The sequence below is a fragment of the Dipodomys spectabilis genome, unplaced genomic scaffold, assembly GCF_019054845.1.
Source record: "Dipodomys spectabilis isolate Male_0828 unplaced genomic scaffold, ASM1905484v1 ptg000108l, whole genome shotgun sequence".
In the NCBI taxonomy this organism is placed as follows: domain Eukaryota; kingdom Metazoa; phylum Chordata; class Mammalia; order Rodentia; family Heteromyidae; genus Dipodomys; species Dipodomys spectabilis.
The window spans coordinates 1,280,347-1,297,555 of NW_024870785.1; the positions used below are offsets into that span (position 1 = coordinate 1,280,347).

Genomic DNA, 17,209 nt, shown 5'->3' on the forward strand with positions numbered 1-17,209 from the left:
CAGAAACTACAGCAGGTGAACACGGCTGCCTTGCTTTCATGGTACCAGGCCTAAACCGCCTCAACTATTTGGCTGACTGAAAGAGTAGAAGGCAAGATGGTCTAGACTCTCCAACAGTACCCCAAGGTTTTAATAGAACCTGGAAGATGTAAAGCTACCCACTCGCAACAGTGAGCACGTAAGCCAGTCAAGTTACCGTTTGGGCTGGTTGTAAGGGTACGGGCCCCGGTTAGGGATGACGTGAGGCTCCACAATCAGAGTTTTTGCTTCCTCAGTGTCTTCGCTGTCCCCATTGGAATCTTTCCTTTTCTTCCCTTTTCCACTTCGTACCGGGAACGTTATCCTGTGACAAGAGCAAGACCTTTGTGCACGGCCCAGCATACACTGTCCAGTGCACACCGTGTAGAGTGTCAGACTGTTAGAACCACACTGTGCTCACTATGAGTACACAAGCCCAGAACCACAGAGCAGGTGCACAAGTATTCAAGTGGGGGTAAAAGTTGTCTCCCACGAATGGGAGAGTCAGACAACACACTGTGTCTCGTGCACAGCACTGTTTGGTTCATGTCTTTCACTCCTCCAGGAAAGAGACTTGGCGGGACAGGTGGCAGGGAGGCTGTGGGTTTTTGCTGCGTGTGGAGGCCTTGCTGTGACTTCTGGGGACATCAAGGATCCAAGGCCAGCTGCGGAGCCTGAATAGGAGGCAGCACTCCACGGATAGCCAAGACTTCAATCAACTTTCCAAAACAAGCCAAACCACGTATACTTTTCTAGTCCTCCTTTCCACTCTTCCAAGAGGAGTCCAGCCTAAGAGGCTCAGGGATGAGGCTCCAGCATGACGGCAGCTCCGCCAGTGTGGAGGGGAGAGGGATGGGGAAGATGCGCGGCCCGTGTCGGGAGGGCCTGGAGACGCGTGCGCAGGAGTGGAGGCCAGACCACGCCTGTGGCAGGCGTGAGGAGGGTCACAAATACTGGGTGAAGACAATGCTGAGCTTTCACAATAGGGAGACGAGAACAGTGACTGTGGAGGAAGACTAGGCCTGGGTGCTACAAGGGTGGTTTGGTTAAGGAGAAAAGCCCTGGGCTTCCATGCAGTCCCGAGCGTGCCAGCACCCAGAGCCTCAGCAACTTCATGCCGTTTCTACTCCAGTTGTAAAGCCAAAGTTCACGTACTGTCAGATGAACCTGTGTTTGGGATCTATAGCTTAGCTAACGTGTTCACTCAGATACTGGGAGGAGGCTGGAGACTTGTGGAAGGGGCATTTCTCACTGGATTTTCAGATTAGGAACGCTCAGCTGGTGAAGTCTCTGCTGACATTCCACAGGGTGAAGAACTCCAAAACCATTTCTGGTCCTAAGCATTTTCTATGAAGGGCATTCCATCGGTATTTAGAAGCTATGAAAGCAATCGAGACTAAAAGGAATCTTTTCCTAAAATCAGAATAAAGTTCACCATCACATGCCTGGGTACCTTAAGATCTTGTGTAAGATGCAGTGGTGTTCTTACTGCAAATGCTGTGTGTGTGTGCACTTCTCTTCAGACGCTATGTGTTTGCTGCGGGGAAGGCTGGGGCAGCCGCAGTGTGACACTGCACCCTCGGTCCAGCCCACGGGCTCAGGGGTGCGGGTGCAAACACTGACTTTACCTGAACGGGGGAATCTGCAGAGCGGGGTCGCCCACAGTCACTTTGACATTATGACCGGGAAAGCTGGCCTTCAAGTGTTCGATGGAGAGAAAGGTGTCGTTGAAGTCGAGGGTGGAGATCTGGTTGGGCATTTTTGAGTAGTGGGCGCTGCTCGGGTCCCCATAGCCCAGAATGATGTCGTGCAGCCAGTCAGGCACCACACAGTCAGTGTTCATCAGGTTCCGTATGGTCTCCAGCACCGCCTGTCAGCAAAGAGAAAAAAGTATGTCGGTGAGACCCCTCCAACATGGGTGCTGTGGAACGCAGAGCTGGCTCCGGGGCCCACAGGCTCCTAGTGGCTCAGCCAGGAAGCTATTTTCTGCTGACAGGTGCTTGGCTGGACTGATACCAAATGCTGAGTTAACTCAGCAAGAACAGTTTATCCTGTGGGTTCATCTGGGCAGTGAGATGCAGGGTCTGCCCACTGGACTCCTACTGAGTAGGACGAAAGTCAGACTCATGTAAACCCAACAGAAAAAGACTGTAAGAGCCATTCAAGAAGCTGCTGGGTGGGTCTTTCCGTCTACATCTCAGTGCTTCAGTGCTAGTCTCTCCCTGGGTCAGAGGCCTGCACCACATGTCTACTAAAATCAGCTTGCTAAGAACAAGGGATACAACAGACAGTGAACAACACGCTCAAAGTCGCTTCCAGTAACTTCAGAATTAAAGATTTAGGACTATAGAAAGAAGTTACCAGAGTACTTAACATCTGCACCGTCAAAGAGACAGCGCGGTGGGACTGACGGACAGAATGGCAGTGCTGCCTTTACACCCACCCTCGCGAGAGCTCAGGCTCCCTGACAGCACACACACCTCTCATTCACCTTCCAGAGGCTGAGAGCACTCACGCCAGCACGGACGGACAGCAGATGCTGATCAGGTGCGTCAGCCTCTATAAAACGTGAAACCCAGTTCTCTACCTTTGTCAGTAAGTACTTCATTCTACATAACGCAGCTGCAAAAACGACCCAGGTTTGGGGACAAGGCAAGAGCAGGGTGCCCACTGAAGGGGACGTGGGGTGGGTGCAGCCGCCCTGCTTCCCCACCAGAGGGCGGCGCACACGCCGAGCCGCCGTGTGCGGCGGAGGCACAGACCAGGCCAAGGCGTGGGTGAAGTTCTCCAGGCGAGGAACGCCATGGGCAAGGTCTTGTTACTAAAGAACAACAAAAGAAAAGAAAGCTCATGTGGCTGCCCTGAAATGAGTCAGGGAGGAGAGAGCGTGACCAGGGAGGCCGGAGGCCGTGTCAGGACAGGTCTAGGACTCTGCAAAGGGTCGAGGTGCTGCAGCGAGAAGAGCAAGCGCGGCGCAGGAAGGAAGCTGGAGGCGGGGAGGTCTGAGGCCCAGGTCGCGGTCATGAGGAGCCGAACCGAGCCCACCACACACCACACACCGTGAGCTAGAGAGCCACAGGGAGCCCAGCGGCCCACAGCCCCCGCGCCCGAGCAGGAAGAGCACTCCTGTGTGAAACCAACCAGCAGAAAACAAGGCTGGAGGCCTACGGGAGAGCCCAGTGCAGGCACCCCAAAAAGGATTCTTTAGAAGAACGCGTAAGTAGGACCGCCTTCTTAGCAGGTCTCTTCTACCCGTGGTTAAGCCTCCCCGAGGGCCAGCGTCACCTTGAAATTGTTCTCCTTGGGTTTCCTCCTCATGATCACGTTGAACGTGTCGTACACATCCTCCGTTCCATTCTGGATTGTGCTGGTCATGTCCTGCTGGTACTGGTTGGGGTCTAAAAATACTCTAAATGTCCTGGACTCCCCTCGAAGATTGGGTCTGGGTTCTGGTCCTAGAGGGGTTTTGCAAGTGTGTCAAATGAAATGTTCCTCAAATATTAACGTCAATGAACTGTGAGCAGGCTGCCCAGACCCGCTCCCCCCACAGCCTCCTGCAGATGCTTGCTGCTCCCCTGACACCTGCAGCGTGCCATCCCCGCCACGACGCACTGTCCCAGGACGCAGCCACTCGGCATGCGCACACACGCACATACACGCGCACGCACGAACCAAGACCTAACAAATACTTTTCAGATGAAGCTGTAGCTTCGTGTATCGAGACAAGCAGCCCCGTCAGGGCAGTGGCACCAAGGCTCTGGTCTCAAGATCAGGGCAGCAGAGGCCGACTTGAGTTCTTGTGGCCGAGCGGTGGGCGCCAGCAGGATGCAGTTCTCATGTAACGATGAGTGTCGCCCCCAAAGGCAGGGCAGTGGAAGGCCATCTCAAAGACGACTGGACCCCAGGGGCACACTGCTCCCAGAGCAGGCTTCCTCACCACAAAGGACCCGCCCTCAAACACCCTGTCACCACCCTGACCTCGGCACACATGTCCCCGGGAAGGGTAGAGCTGTGTCCAGCTGACAGCCCCTTTCATGTCGAGCCAAAACAACTGAAGCCAAGGAAGTTCCAGTAACTGTCAACACCTCGAGGTTTCTAGTAATTACATATGATATTATGTTTATATTTCTTTTTTTAATATTTAGAACTATTTTTGAATAAAGTTGATTTAAAAGATCATATCCTTTCCAATGTTTAGTCTAAAACCTTTTTAAAAACATTGGCGGGTTGGGCTGGGAAGGTGGCTCAGTGGTAGAGCGCTTGCCTTGCATGCATGAGGCCCTGGGTTCGATTCCTCAGCACTACATAAGCAGAAAAAGCTGCAAGTGGCGCTGTGGCTCAAGTGGTCGAGCGCTAGCCCTGAGCTGAAGAGCTGAGGGACAGCGCCCAGGCCCAGAGTTCAGGTCTCATGACCGACAAAAATAAACAAACAGGGCACAGCTTCAGTGTGATATTACAAAATGCCTCCCACAGGAGTTTTGAGTACTATTGCCTAAAACCATGGAGGTAGGTGGCGTATATATTTTTCAGTTTTTAGAGTAGATTCTACTTGGAAAACCGTAAGCAAACCAAAGATACCTATCCCTGCGCATACACTGAGAACACCTGTCCTGTGTGCACCACGCACACACACACAGCACACCTGTCCTGGGAGCACCGTGCGCACACACACAGCACACCTGTCCTGGGAGCACCGTGCACACACACACACAGCACACCTGTCCTGGGAGCACCGTGTGCACACACACAGCACACCTGTCCTGGGAGCACCGTGTGCACACACACAGCACACCTGTCCTGGGAGCACCGTGCACACACACACACAGCACACCTGTCCTGGGAGCACCGTGCACACACACACAGCACACCTGTCCTGGGAGCACCGTGCAGACATCCCGAGAACCCCTGTCCTCTGTGCAAACCCCGAGCACCGCGCACGAGGAGCGCAGGCAGCTCACCGTCCTCGATGACGCGCCCTTTGTCATCTAGCATGCCCTGGATCTCACAGCCGCGGACGTAAACCAGGCCAACCTGCTCCATAAAAGGTCGCCTCCGGTCAAATTTGGTCCCATAAGGTTTTGTGGGACGCACGGTAATTAAAAAGCATACGTCATGTTTACGGAGACCTAACAAAATAAATAGAAGGGCATTTTCATTTGTTAGAATGTTTTCAGTCCTTTATTAGAAAACTCTCAGCCTCCTCAAAGGACCAGAGATATCAAAACATTTAAAATGTAAGGGTGACCAGGGACTTTTTGCATTGTAACACAATTACGGGTTTTCTTGCCATCTTTAATCATATCTCAGAGCAATAATTAAAACGAAAGGCTATTTGATGTTAAAATTAGAAACTTTTATATCACGAACTCATTTCTGAACAAGGCCTCCGAGTCATGCTCCAGCCCCGGAGCTGGGTATTCATCACCATTCTTATTTTTAACACTCTTAATAACTAACCAAAAATATGGCTGGCTATAATTCATCTGTGTCACACGCAGCCTGCCTCTAACGTCAGCGTAAGCTACCGCCCGGTGCCACTCGAGCCACAGCCGGGCCTCTCACTCCAGGTCTCACGCTGCCGGTGACGTCAGCTTTCGGAAAGCGGCTGCGCAGGGTAAGTTTCAGTCAGCAAGGAGTCAGCGTTTTTATGGGTGATTAGCAAGACGCAGGAGACTGGCGCCAAAGCGCAAAGCCCCTCTCCATCAGGTGAAACAGGGCCTCTGCCGGCTCCCGGTCCGTTCAGAGGCAGGGGGAGAAGATGGCAGCTCCAGTGACAGCACATGCCACCTTCAGTTCTGACCCACGGGGTCCCCTGGAGCGCCTGGCCGTCAACGACTCTGCCTGCTCATCTTGGCAAGCAGACACACCAGGGACGTGAATGAACAACGTGCGTGAGGGGCCGGCTGCATCAGAGCTGCCACGGGAGTGTTCACAGAACACCGCTGCGAGGCCAGGCAGCAGCGGCCGTGGGAGGGGAGACGCGCGGCCGCCCACACTTCCAAGCCCTCAGTGGCAGCCGGCCGTGAGCAGGAGCCACTTTCTGGCAGAGCTGAGGACGACGCCTCCCCAGGGCCGCCTCAGACCTGCGCTTCCTACACCTCCACTGCAGTGAGCCTCGCTTCCTCCACCTCCACTGCAGTGAGCCTCGCTTCCTCCACCTCCACTGCAGTGAGCCTCGCTTCCTCCTGCCCTCCTCGCCGCGCTTTCTGGAGCAAACCACCATCCCACTGATTCACACGCGCCTTTCTGGGGGGACCTGGGTTTCAAGTACTCTTAAAGGGGTAAGAGGAGTGTTTAAGCTAAAAGTTATGAACATTTTAAAAACGATTCTCTCTCTCTGTAACACATACATTCTCGGCTGTACATCCAGGATGCATCCGTGCCCTGACCTCCTCCTCCTACCATATCCCACAATTCCGTCACTCACTCATCCCCCAATACACCACCGCTCCCAATGCTTTTCCCATCAGATAGAATGGGACCTGCCCATTCTGATTTTCCAATGGAGGCCTATGGAGGGCGGGGCGGGGCGGGGCGGGGCCGGGGAGAAAGGGGCAGAAGGTAGGGAACACAAAGGGGAGGTCAGGAAACATAGACGGCCAGGCACTGGTGGGTCACGTGTATAACCCTAGCCACTCGGGAGGCTGAAAGCTGAGGATTGCAGTTCCAAAGCCAGGCTTGGCAGCAAAGTCCACGAGATCCTCATCTCCAATTAACCACCAAAAAATCAAGAGGTGGAGCTGTGGCTCAAAGTGTGCAGTGCCAGACTTGAGCACAAGTGCTCAGGGACCGCACCCCGTCCCTGAGCCCACGCTCAAGCCCCCGTCCCCCATCCCTGTGATCCACTTTGGTTGGTTTTTCTTTTGAATCTACCCCCCCTTGTTACACATATGTGTACAAACTGTATGTGGTTTTCTCCCCTTTATGTCTTGCGAACTTCTGTTTTCAAAACTCACAGACATATTAAGATTCCGAAGTGTCTGGTACGATCCTGGTTAGTTTCACTTCTAATAGAAAAACCACCCTCCTTTTTGTTTCTGGACAGGATTTCCCTCTAGTCTGGGCCAGCTAGCCTCAAGCTGGCTGCGCACACTTGCAATTCCCACGCTCTGCAAGGAGCTGAGATTATAGCTGTGTGCAGCTGCGCTTGGATTCCCGTGTCCTTGTTATACACCCCTCAGCGAGCTGCTGACACTCTGAAAGGCGTGGCGCTTACCTTCCCACTCGTCTTTGATGTGGTCTCGGACATTGAGGTTGATGGTGACGTCCGCTCGGACCCGGGTTGGCCAGTTCTCACCGATATTGGGTTTGGCAACCTCGACGACCGTGAAAGCCACAATGGGCTGGGCCATTCGTGCCCAACCACCAAACACGACACCACCATACTCAGACTGCCTGGAAGCCAAAGAAAGGTGATTATGTAGCCAGCAGAGCACTCTGGCCATGCGCAGACGGGCGCACTTGCAGGAGGACAGTGTTCCCTGGTTGTGTGGGTGGGTGCCGGCACCGAGGCTTGGACACAGGGCCTCACGCTCTACCCTGTGGCCGCTGCCTTCCTGACGCCCAAGTTCCCTTATTTGTGCTTCAGATTTGCGCTCACACGGGAAACCTGAGGACACGCCCATCGTTTGTAGTAATACCCAAAGTGAGCGCCAGCACGCAGCAGCACGGCCCAAGATGCCGGCCTGCTGCCCAGCGAGGAGGCTGCCAGAACACACTCTGGAAGGTATGGCCTGGTACTTCTCTACTTACAGAGTTTAGGACACGCATTCATTGTAAGGATCGAGGCTGGGAACGTTTCCCCTCCTTCCACGTGCGGCAGCCAAGCGCTCGCCCCCCGAAGCCACTGCCCCGTGGCACGGCCCTGGTCCTCCTCTCAAGTCTCCTTGCAGCGTGACGTGCTCAGAGGTAGCTGGCTACCTCCTAGTAGCCACCCGCTCCCCCTGCCGCGTGGAGGTCTCCCGGCCTGGCCAGCGTGCCTGACAGCACAGGAGAACACACCACTGCCAGGATCCAGGCACACAAGAGTCCCTTCTCAAAGATGGACATCAGGAATGTAATTTAGAAGATTTTATTAGCATGAGTGAATGCCCTCATCCCACCATCAATGGTGGCTAATAGGTCATAAGAATTTCAGGTACTTTTGTTGTTACTGGTATTTAAATAAAACATAATGAGATCCTATCTGTTGGTGTGCTAGTTAATAAACCCCCAAATACCCACAAATAGGCCCAGAGTCCGAACACAGCAGCTCAGGTGCTCGGGAGGAAGTTTCTCAATCATTCCCATGGGGCCCGATGATGGGCAGCTCCCTGGGCCTCGCAGGGTGACGGCCAGGCCCGCACACTCACTCTGCCACAAGTTAAAAATACTCTGTTGTTTTACAGTATTACTCAAAACAACTTCACATAAGAATCCGTGTGTAGCACTGGGTATACGGAGCAGATGAACACAGCGCCAGCGTGAGTGGACTCACCCTGTGCGCTACGGTGTGGCCACTGTCTACACCAGTGTGAGTGTGCCTACAAGCTAACGGGAACCAGCTTGACACAATCACTGTCCTAGCGCGTGCACATGCACTTCACACGTAGAATGAAGCAGCGAATGACCCAGGTACTCAGTCACATCTAACAAATCTTCACAAAATCTCATGTCTGCACTGCGTTACATTATGTCCTAACAGAAACGAACCATCTCAAAGGAGGCTAGTAGGAAGGAATCAAATGGAAAGAGAAGAGTTGCTCAAATGAGTAGACCTTAACCTGTGCCCCAGGAGACCCTGAAGACTGGCCCCTGAGCGACACTCCCCCCCAACCAGGCCACTGCCACCGTGCCCCCCAGCCACGAACCCCTGCTCCCCAGCCTCACCTCCTCCTGCGCAGACACAGAACACGCAGCTCCTGCCAGCAGCTACTCAGGAGGCGGAGACCCAAGGTCCCGATTCAAAGCCAGCAATGTCTGTGAGACACTTACCTCCAAAAAACTACCAAAAAGCTGGAAGTGGCTTAAGTGGTGGAGCACCAGCCTTGAGCAAAAGTTAAAAAATAAAAAGCTCAGGGACAGTACCTCGGCCCTGAGCTGAAGCCCGAGGACTTACACACACACACACACACACACACATTGCCTCGAGTTCAAGCCCTAGTACTTACACTTATACACACACCATGCCTAAGCCTCAAGTTCAAGCCCTAGTACTTACACACTTAAACACACACTGCCTAGGCCCTGAGTTCAAGCCCTAGTACTTACATTTACATACACGTATGCGCGCACACGCGCGTGCGCACACACACACACACAGATAACTAGTCCCTATACAGAATCCTGTCTGTGTCAGTGTAGTATCTAGACTTACTAACCATGGCTTCATTCTGCTGACGCTGTCCTCGATGTCCTGACGAATTTCATATGTGGATTCTAAGCGGAAGAGGTTGAAATTCCTCAGGAGGTAGTCATGTAGAGTCAGAAACTGCAAGTTCAACTTGGGAAGAGCAAGGCAACCTGAAGAGAAAAGCAGCAGTAGGTGAGTGATTCCTCGTCAGTCATGGGGCTTTAGGGCCTGGGTGCTGTCCCGACCGCTTTGGTTCAAGGATAGAGCTCTACCACTTAAGAGCCATAGCGCCACTTCTAGTTTTATTCTGGTTTTTTATTTTATTTTTATTTTGGTTTTTATTTTAATTGGAGATAAGTGTCTCATGGACTTTCCTCCCTGGGCTGGCTTCAAACTGCGATCCTCAGATCTCAGCCTCTTGAGTAGCTGGGATTACAGCCACTGATTTCTGGCTGAATTATTCTTTGAGTCAGTCATTCACCCTATGTGTTAAAAACAGCACTCACATGAATCTAACGTCTGAAACCAATTAACTTGATATCATCTTTATTTGCACACGGTAATTAAAATCAGGTCGACAAATACAGTCTATTAAAAACTGAGGATAAAGGACAGAGTTTATTCATGTATGTAGTATGGGTATCACTGATTCATACACAAACAGTGCTTATTAAAAGCATTTGAGATATTATCAAATTAGTGTCCAGTGTGCACTGGACAAATGTTGAAATCAGCAACTGTACTGTAAACTGAGCTCAAGACAAAATGCACCATGACCCCCGGCTGGGTGCCTCCTGGGGATCGCGGGACACAGCGTGTCACTGTCCGCCGCCCCCGCGGCCCCGCCCCGCCCCCGGCCCGCACCACGGCCAGGCACCAGTGGCCCCGCCCCGCCCCCGCGGCCCCGCCCCGCCCCCCGCCCGCCCCGCCCCCGCGGCCCCGCCCCCGCCCCGGCCCGCACCACGGCCAGGCACCGGTGGCCCCGCCCCGCCCCCGCGGCCCCGCCCCGCCCCCGGCCCGCTCCACGGCCAGGCACCGGTGGCGCTGCTGCCGCTCTCTTCTCACGCGCGCCCACTGCGCAGCTTCATCCATACGACACGGCCATGGCTTATCTGATGCCGAGTCCACCCTTCATGATCCTTGCCACGTTATCAAACCAGAACCAGAACTCGAGGCAAGAAGCACCAAGGTACACACTTTCCGCATCACTCATTTTAGTAAATTCTAACCTGTAACTGGACTCTTTAGATAGCAAATTATCGTTTCAACAATTAAAATGTCACCATCTTGAAACCCTCAACTGAGTCAGCACATGTAAACACGAAGAACCAGTCATGGCTGGCAGCTGACGTGTGCCTCCATGAAAGCAGCGAGCGCCCGGCCCACGGACTCCACCGCGTCACGCTCCGCATGCGGGCGTCAGCTGCAACAAGGCTGCACTGAGGCAAGAATAACAGTCCAAGCCGGGCGACACGGCTCACGCTAGAACCCCAGGTACGCAGAGGCTGAGATCCGAGGACTGTGGTTCAAAGCCAGCCCAGGCAGGAAAGTCTGTGAGATTCTTATCTCCTACTAACCACCAGGAAACTGAAACTGGAGCTGTGGCTCAAAGTAGTAGAAGACTACACTTGAACACAAAAGCTCAGGGATAGCACCCAGGCCAAGTTCAATCCCCACACTGAAAAAAAAAAAAAAAATAATAGTCTGGAAAAGAAGAGCAAATGAACCATCCAGCTTCTTAAACAGAAGAAAAAGAAAAGGACTCACAACAGATGCCGTAAGGGCCTTTACAAATGAACCTCACCCGTCTGTCCCCAGCCCGGCACTGGCTGCACCTTCTTTGCTCCACCTGAAAGCAAGTACCTGCACAGCATGGCCGTTCCCATTCCCCTCCACGCACGGACCCCACACAGACCCCTACGCGGGGAAATGCGTGAGCTACGGACTGACCACAGCCTGAGACACAACTGTGAGACGATTCTTCTCTTAAATAAACGATGTCTTTAAAATAGACTTGTAATAATAATCTACCGTTCAGAATATTCCTGACATTCGTCTGAAATATGCCTTCAACCCGTACAGAATGCACGGTTTGTGGCAGGGTCTCTCTCCTCTGAGGACAAACAAAAGTGTCTTTTACTGCGTCTCATCAAATAGGAGGTGAACAAATGCACAGTATCTTTGTAGATCACAGCTAAGGGACATCGCCAACTAGTGATGTTTGCTTATTTATTTTTTTCAACTATGAGGGTTTGAACTCAAGGCCTTGTGCTGCTTTGGCTGGTCATTTTGGAGATGGAATCGTAGGGATTTTTCTGCCCAGGCTGGCTTTGAACCAAGACCCTCTAGATCTCCACCTCCCGAGTGTCACTGGTGGCGTCCAGCCGGCAGTGTCTTTTTGGTGTTCATTGTTTGACACCACAAAATCCAAGAGCTTTGAAATCAAACTTCAAAAGACAACTGCTACCCACTGCAGCCCATGCCTGACACACAAAGGCCGCGCTTTCTTCCTCCGTGACACGCAGTTGTGTTCTGCCACCGTGCTGTGTGGGGTGAGAGGCATGCTGGGGCATGATTAACACAAGTGCTTGTGCTCGGACTTCCTCATTCTGAGCGTGGTCTAGCTGCTGCAGGTGGACTTCAGGACATAGAAAAGACAGGGAAACGTTTTCAGGTAGTTTCCGTGTGAGTTCACCCTGGAGGTCTGAGCTTTTAGCCTACCTTCCCCAGAGTAGTACTCGGTCGGGACGATGTTCTCGTCCCACGCGATTCTCTCCGTTGGGTACAGGGGCATCCGATTCAGCTGCTGAATCTGGGAGATCCGGCGCTCGTGGCGAGAGACCTGGGAGAGCAGTGGTTATGGGGAGAGGACCCGATGAGCCAACCGCAGGAGGGCACGCCCGTGCACACCCACCAACCGCAGGACACGCCCGCGCACACCCACCAACCGCAGGAGGATGCACCCGCACACACCCAACTGCAGGAGGATGCACCCGCACACACCCACCAACCGCAGGACATGCCTGCACACACCGACCAACCGCAGGAGGGCACGCCCGCGCACACCCACCAACCGCAGGACACGCCCGCGCACACCGACCAACCGCAGGAGGATGCGCCCGCACACACCCACCAACCGCAGGAGGATGCGCCCGCACACACCCACCAACCGCAGGAGGGCACGCCCGCACACACCCACCAACCGCAGGAGGACACGCCCGTGCACACCCACCAACCCCAGGAGGACGCGCCCGCACATACCCACCAACCGCAAGAGGACACGCCTGTGCACACTCACCAACCGCAGGAGGGCACGCCCGTGCACACCCACCAACCGCAGGAGGATGCGCCCGCACACACCCACCAACCGCAGGAGGATGCGCCCTCGCACACCCGCCAACCGCAGGAGGGCGCGCCCGCACACACCCACCAACCGCAGGAGGACACGCCCACGCACACCCACCAACCGCAGGAGGGCACGCCTGCACACACCCACCAACCGCAGGAGGATGCACCTGCACACACACCAACCGCAGGAGGATGCACCTGCACACACCCACCAACCGCAGGAGGATGCACCTGCACACACCCACCAACCGCAGGAGGACACGCACACGCACACCCACCAACCGCAGGAGGATGCACCTGCACACACCCACCAACCGCAGGAGGATGCGCCCGCACACACCCACCAACCGCAGGAGGATGCGCCCGCACACACCCACCAACCGCAGGATGCGCCCACACACACCCACCAACCGCAGGAGGATGCGCCTGCACACACCCACCAACCGCAGGAGGGCACGCCCGCACACACCCACCAACCGCAGGACACGCCCACGCACACCCACCAACCGCAGGAGGGCACGTCCGTGCACACCCACCAACCGCAGGACACGCCCGCACACACCCACCAACCGCAAGAGAGCATGCCTGCGCATACCCACCAACCGCAAGAGGATGTGCCCGCACATACCCACCAACTGCAGGAGGATGCGCCTGCACACACCCACCAACCGCAGGAGGATGCACCTGCACACACCCACCAACTGCAGGACACGCCCTCGCACACCCACCAACCGCAGGACACGCCCACGCACACCCACCAACCGCAGGACACGCCCACGCACACCCACCAACCGCAGGACGCGCCCATGCACACCCACCAATCACAGGACGCGCCCACACACACCCACCAACCGCAGGAGGGCATGCTTGTGCACACCCACCAACTGCAGGAGGGCACGCCCGTGCACACCCACCAACCGCAGGACCTGCCCTCACACACCCACCAACTACAGGAGGGCATGCCCGCGCACACCCACCAACCCCAGGACCTGCCCTCACACACCCACCAACTGCAGGACACGCCCACGCACACCCACCAACCGCAGGACGTGCCCTCACACCCACCAACTACAGGACACGCCCGTGCACACCCACTAACCACAGGACACGCCCACACACACCCACCAACCGCAGAAGGGCACGCCCACACACACCCACCAACCGCAGGACACGCCCACGCACACCCACCAACCGCAGGAGGGCACGCCCACACACCCACCAATCGCAGGAGGGCACGCCCACACACCCACCAACCACAGGAGGGCACGCCCACACACCCACCAACCGCAGGAGGGCACGCCCACACACACCCACCAACCGCAGGAGGGCACGCCCGTGCACACCCACCAACCGCAGGAGGGCACGCCCACACACACCCAACCGCAGGAGGGCACGCCCGTGCACACCGACCAACCGCAGGAGGGCACGCCCGTGCACACCCACCAACCGCAGGAGGATGCGCCCGTGCACACCCACCAACCACAGGAGGGCACGCCCACACACCCACCAACCGCAGGAGGATGCGCTCAGGGGAGGCGCCAAAGCCACAGCTCCCCCCCCCCCCCCCCCCCCGCACCACAACCAATAGCAGAAAACAAAAACACGTTGTTTGGGGGAGGCAAAGGAGCAGAGGGAATGAGGGAGGCATGGGAAACGCCACCTCTGCATTCAGCGAGCACTGCGAAACGCTGGACTGAGGAGCTTGTGGGTCAGACGGGGAGGGACAATGCGGGGTGACGTCGTTCAAGAAGCCTTGCACTCATAACCTGACTTACAGAACGCTAACTCCTTTGTACAACTCCTCAAGGATAACAACAGAAAAGGAAAACAGCAGCATGCTTGTCTCATCGAAACCACCAACCAAGGACCTCATCCGCAGGGGGAGGTGCGGCCTACAGCCAGAGGGGCACCTCGGGGAGAACGTTTTATCTGTTTTGGGAGGGAAGCCGCCCAGCTCCTCCTGGCAGCAGGAGCGCACGCAGCCGCGCCGTCCAAGCCCGGGCTCCCGCCCCAGCGGTGCGGGTCAAGTGGCACTTGCCTCTCAGGTTTCTCATGAAGCACGAGATTCCAGGTTGTGAAACACTGTCAACACACCCCAGACACCTCAGGAACGCTAGCGAGTGCCACTAACTAGGATTTAAAAAAAAACAGAGGCCGGGCGCCGGTGGCTCACGCCTGTCAGCCTAGCTACTCAGGAGGCTGAGATCTGAGAACCTCGGTTCAAAGCCAGCCCAGGCAGGAAAGTCTGTGGAACTTTTATCTCCAGTAAACCACCAGAAAATTGGAAGTGGCACTGTGGCTCTAGTGGCAGAGCGCTAGCCTTGAGCTGAAGAGCTGAGGGACAGCGCCCAGGCCCAGAGTTCAAGCCCCACCAAGTACCACCACCACCACTGACAACAACAACAAAAACAAAGACCACAGGCAGAGTCCAGGTTACTTTTCATTGTTGCACTAGCTTTTCGGGAGGGGGTGGATGGTGGCACAGGGGACCGAGGAAGGGAGGGAGGGTTAGCAAGTGAGTGCGTGAATGCAACCTCCTCCTTACGAATGACAGGAGCAGCCCCCAGTCTCCTCACAGGACTCTCAGTGTTGAGCTACGCAGAATGGAAACACTGGCTCTGTACTCACCAGCAATTCCAGAAGAAATTCTTTATCGAAGGTGGTGTCTTCGTTCTTAGGAAGGGTTGGCAACAAGCAGAGGTATGATGCCACCTGGTGGAGAGTGTTGGAACTGCAGGACGAAAAACATTCACTTCAACAAGCATCTCTACAGATGGATGTTAACAAGTAAATACAATGCTACAGCAGGGCCAGGGAACGTCTAGCTAGGGGCTTTCGCTTGGATGTGGACTCCCACAGCACTCCTGCAGCTCTGGTGGGCCTTCCGTCCCATCAGGACTGCGAGCATGACTTCCCTCCCCCTCCCCCTCTGGCACAGCCCTGGGCCAATCGCCAGCAACCCCCACCCCCGAGAAAGCCTGGGCCTGCTCGCTTTTTAAATCTGGACCTTCAATACCCGTTTCTTAAAAAGTGTGTGTGCTAAATGCACACAATGCTTGAAAGGGTAACTCTTTGCTTTGAGAAAAAATGATTTTTACAAAATAGGAATGGAGAAAGACTGTAAGATCCAAGCCTCTGTCTGGAGCTGAGCATGGGAAAGGCGCGCTCACCAGCGAGCCACGCCACTCCAGGACTCCCGGCCCCTTCTCCCAAGCCCCCTCCGCGACCCGGCCCTGGACGCAGCTCTTCTGTTCTCAGGTGAGTGCGTGCTGGACCTGGGGCTTGGACTCAGGGCCTCGGTTCTGTCCTGGAGCTTCTTCTTGCTCAAGGCTAGTGTTCTATCACTTGAGCCATAGCTCCACTTGCCAGTTTTTATAGTTCTTTTTAGTTAAGTCTCATGGCCTTTCCCACCTGGGTTGGCTTCCAAATGTGACCCTCAGATTCAGCCTCCCGAGTAGCTAGGATTACAGGTGTGAGCCACAGCACACAGCGTAGTTTTACAAGGTTTTGTGCAAATACTCTCATTTCCTCTGGGCACATCTTTGCTCATTCTCCCATTTATTTGAGTCAGTTTTGCTTTGTAGCACAAACTGGCCTTGAACTTGCTCTGTACTTCATGCTGTTCCAAATTTACAGTCCTACAGGCTGAGCCCTCTGAATGCCGGGACCACCGGTGTGCACCCCGTGCTGTCCGTCGTTAAGTGGGAGATGTGAGCACACACAGTAACCTGTTTCAACGTCTCCCCAGTGGCTTCCCACCAGCAGTGAGGAATGTTCTCAGCAAGCCTTCACACGGTTCTAGTCCCATGTAGTGGCTGTCTTAGGACTGAAACATGCGTCTCTCTAAGGGCTGAGGATGCTGTGCACCACTGCGATGCGTCGGCAGCTTGCTGCTGCCTCCCTGGTGAAGGATTGCTTTCTATCTTTGTCACCTCAATGCGAGGTACTTTCTCAGCACTGAGGCTGAAACCCTGAATGGCCCGTGCTGCCTGCAGACACGGTTAGTCCATGTTTTCTTCTAGTTTGTCCTAACTCTCATCTCTTAACAGTGTATTTTCTTCATTATGCTTTGGTGTCCATGGATTCTTGGTACAATCTACCACAACAAAGGTTTGGGGGCTGACATCTAAGTTCACCATTAGTTCCAAGTTCATTTGTGTGTAGGATACAAATTACAAGTCAAGATTCAAGATTCACACTTTGCATATGCCGGGTTACATAACATGCATGTGTACAGGACACGGACACGGACACACACACACACACACGTGCGCACACACAACTCTGGTAGGTACAGGACTCAGAGCGACACCCTAGTACTAGATCCCTGGAAGTTGGACTCAAGCAGTCTGGGAGCAGCGGGCAGCACGCGCATTGTGGAGCCACACGGTGCGTGCACAGGCGGTACCCAGCACGGTGCGTGCACAGGCGGTACCCAGCACGGTGCGTGCACAGGCGGTACCCAGCACGGTGCGTGCACAGGCGGTACCCAGCACGGTGCGTGCACAGGCG

General features: G+C 54.9%; 1 protein-coding gene across 1 annotated transcript in view; it reads right to left on the minus strand.

Annotated features, from left to right (window-relative positions):
* The window catches only part of Aqr (aquarius intron-binding spliceosomal factor), a 53,694-nt gene that overhangs the window by 17,153 nt on the left and 19,332 nt on the right, over nt 1–17,209 (minus strand). Inside the window, exons 14-21 of the mRNA XM_042687738.1 lie at nt 15,326–15,428; nt 12,071–12,191; nt 9,378–9,519; nt 7,235–7,413; nt 4,977–5,144; nt 3,304–3,473; nt 1,647–1,888; nt 197–343 (exon numbers count right to left, since the gene is read on the minus strand). Of these exons, the coding sequence (XP_042543672.1) occupies nt 197–343; nt 1,647–1,888; nt 3,304–3,473; nt 4,977–5,144; nt 7,235–7,413; nt 9,378–9,519; nt 12,071–12,191; nt 15,326–15,428 (1,272 nt within the window). The remainder of the gene's footprint in view (nt 1–196; nt 344–1,646; nt 1,889–3,303; nt 3,474–4,976; nt 5,145–7,234; nt 7,414–9,377; nt 9,520–12,070; nt 12,192–15,325; nt 15,429–17,209) is intronic.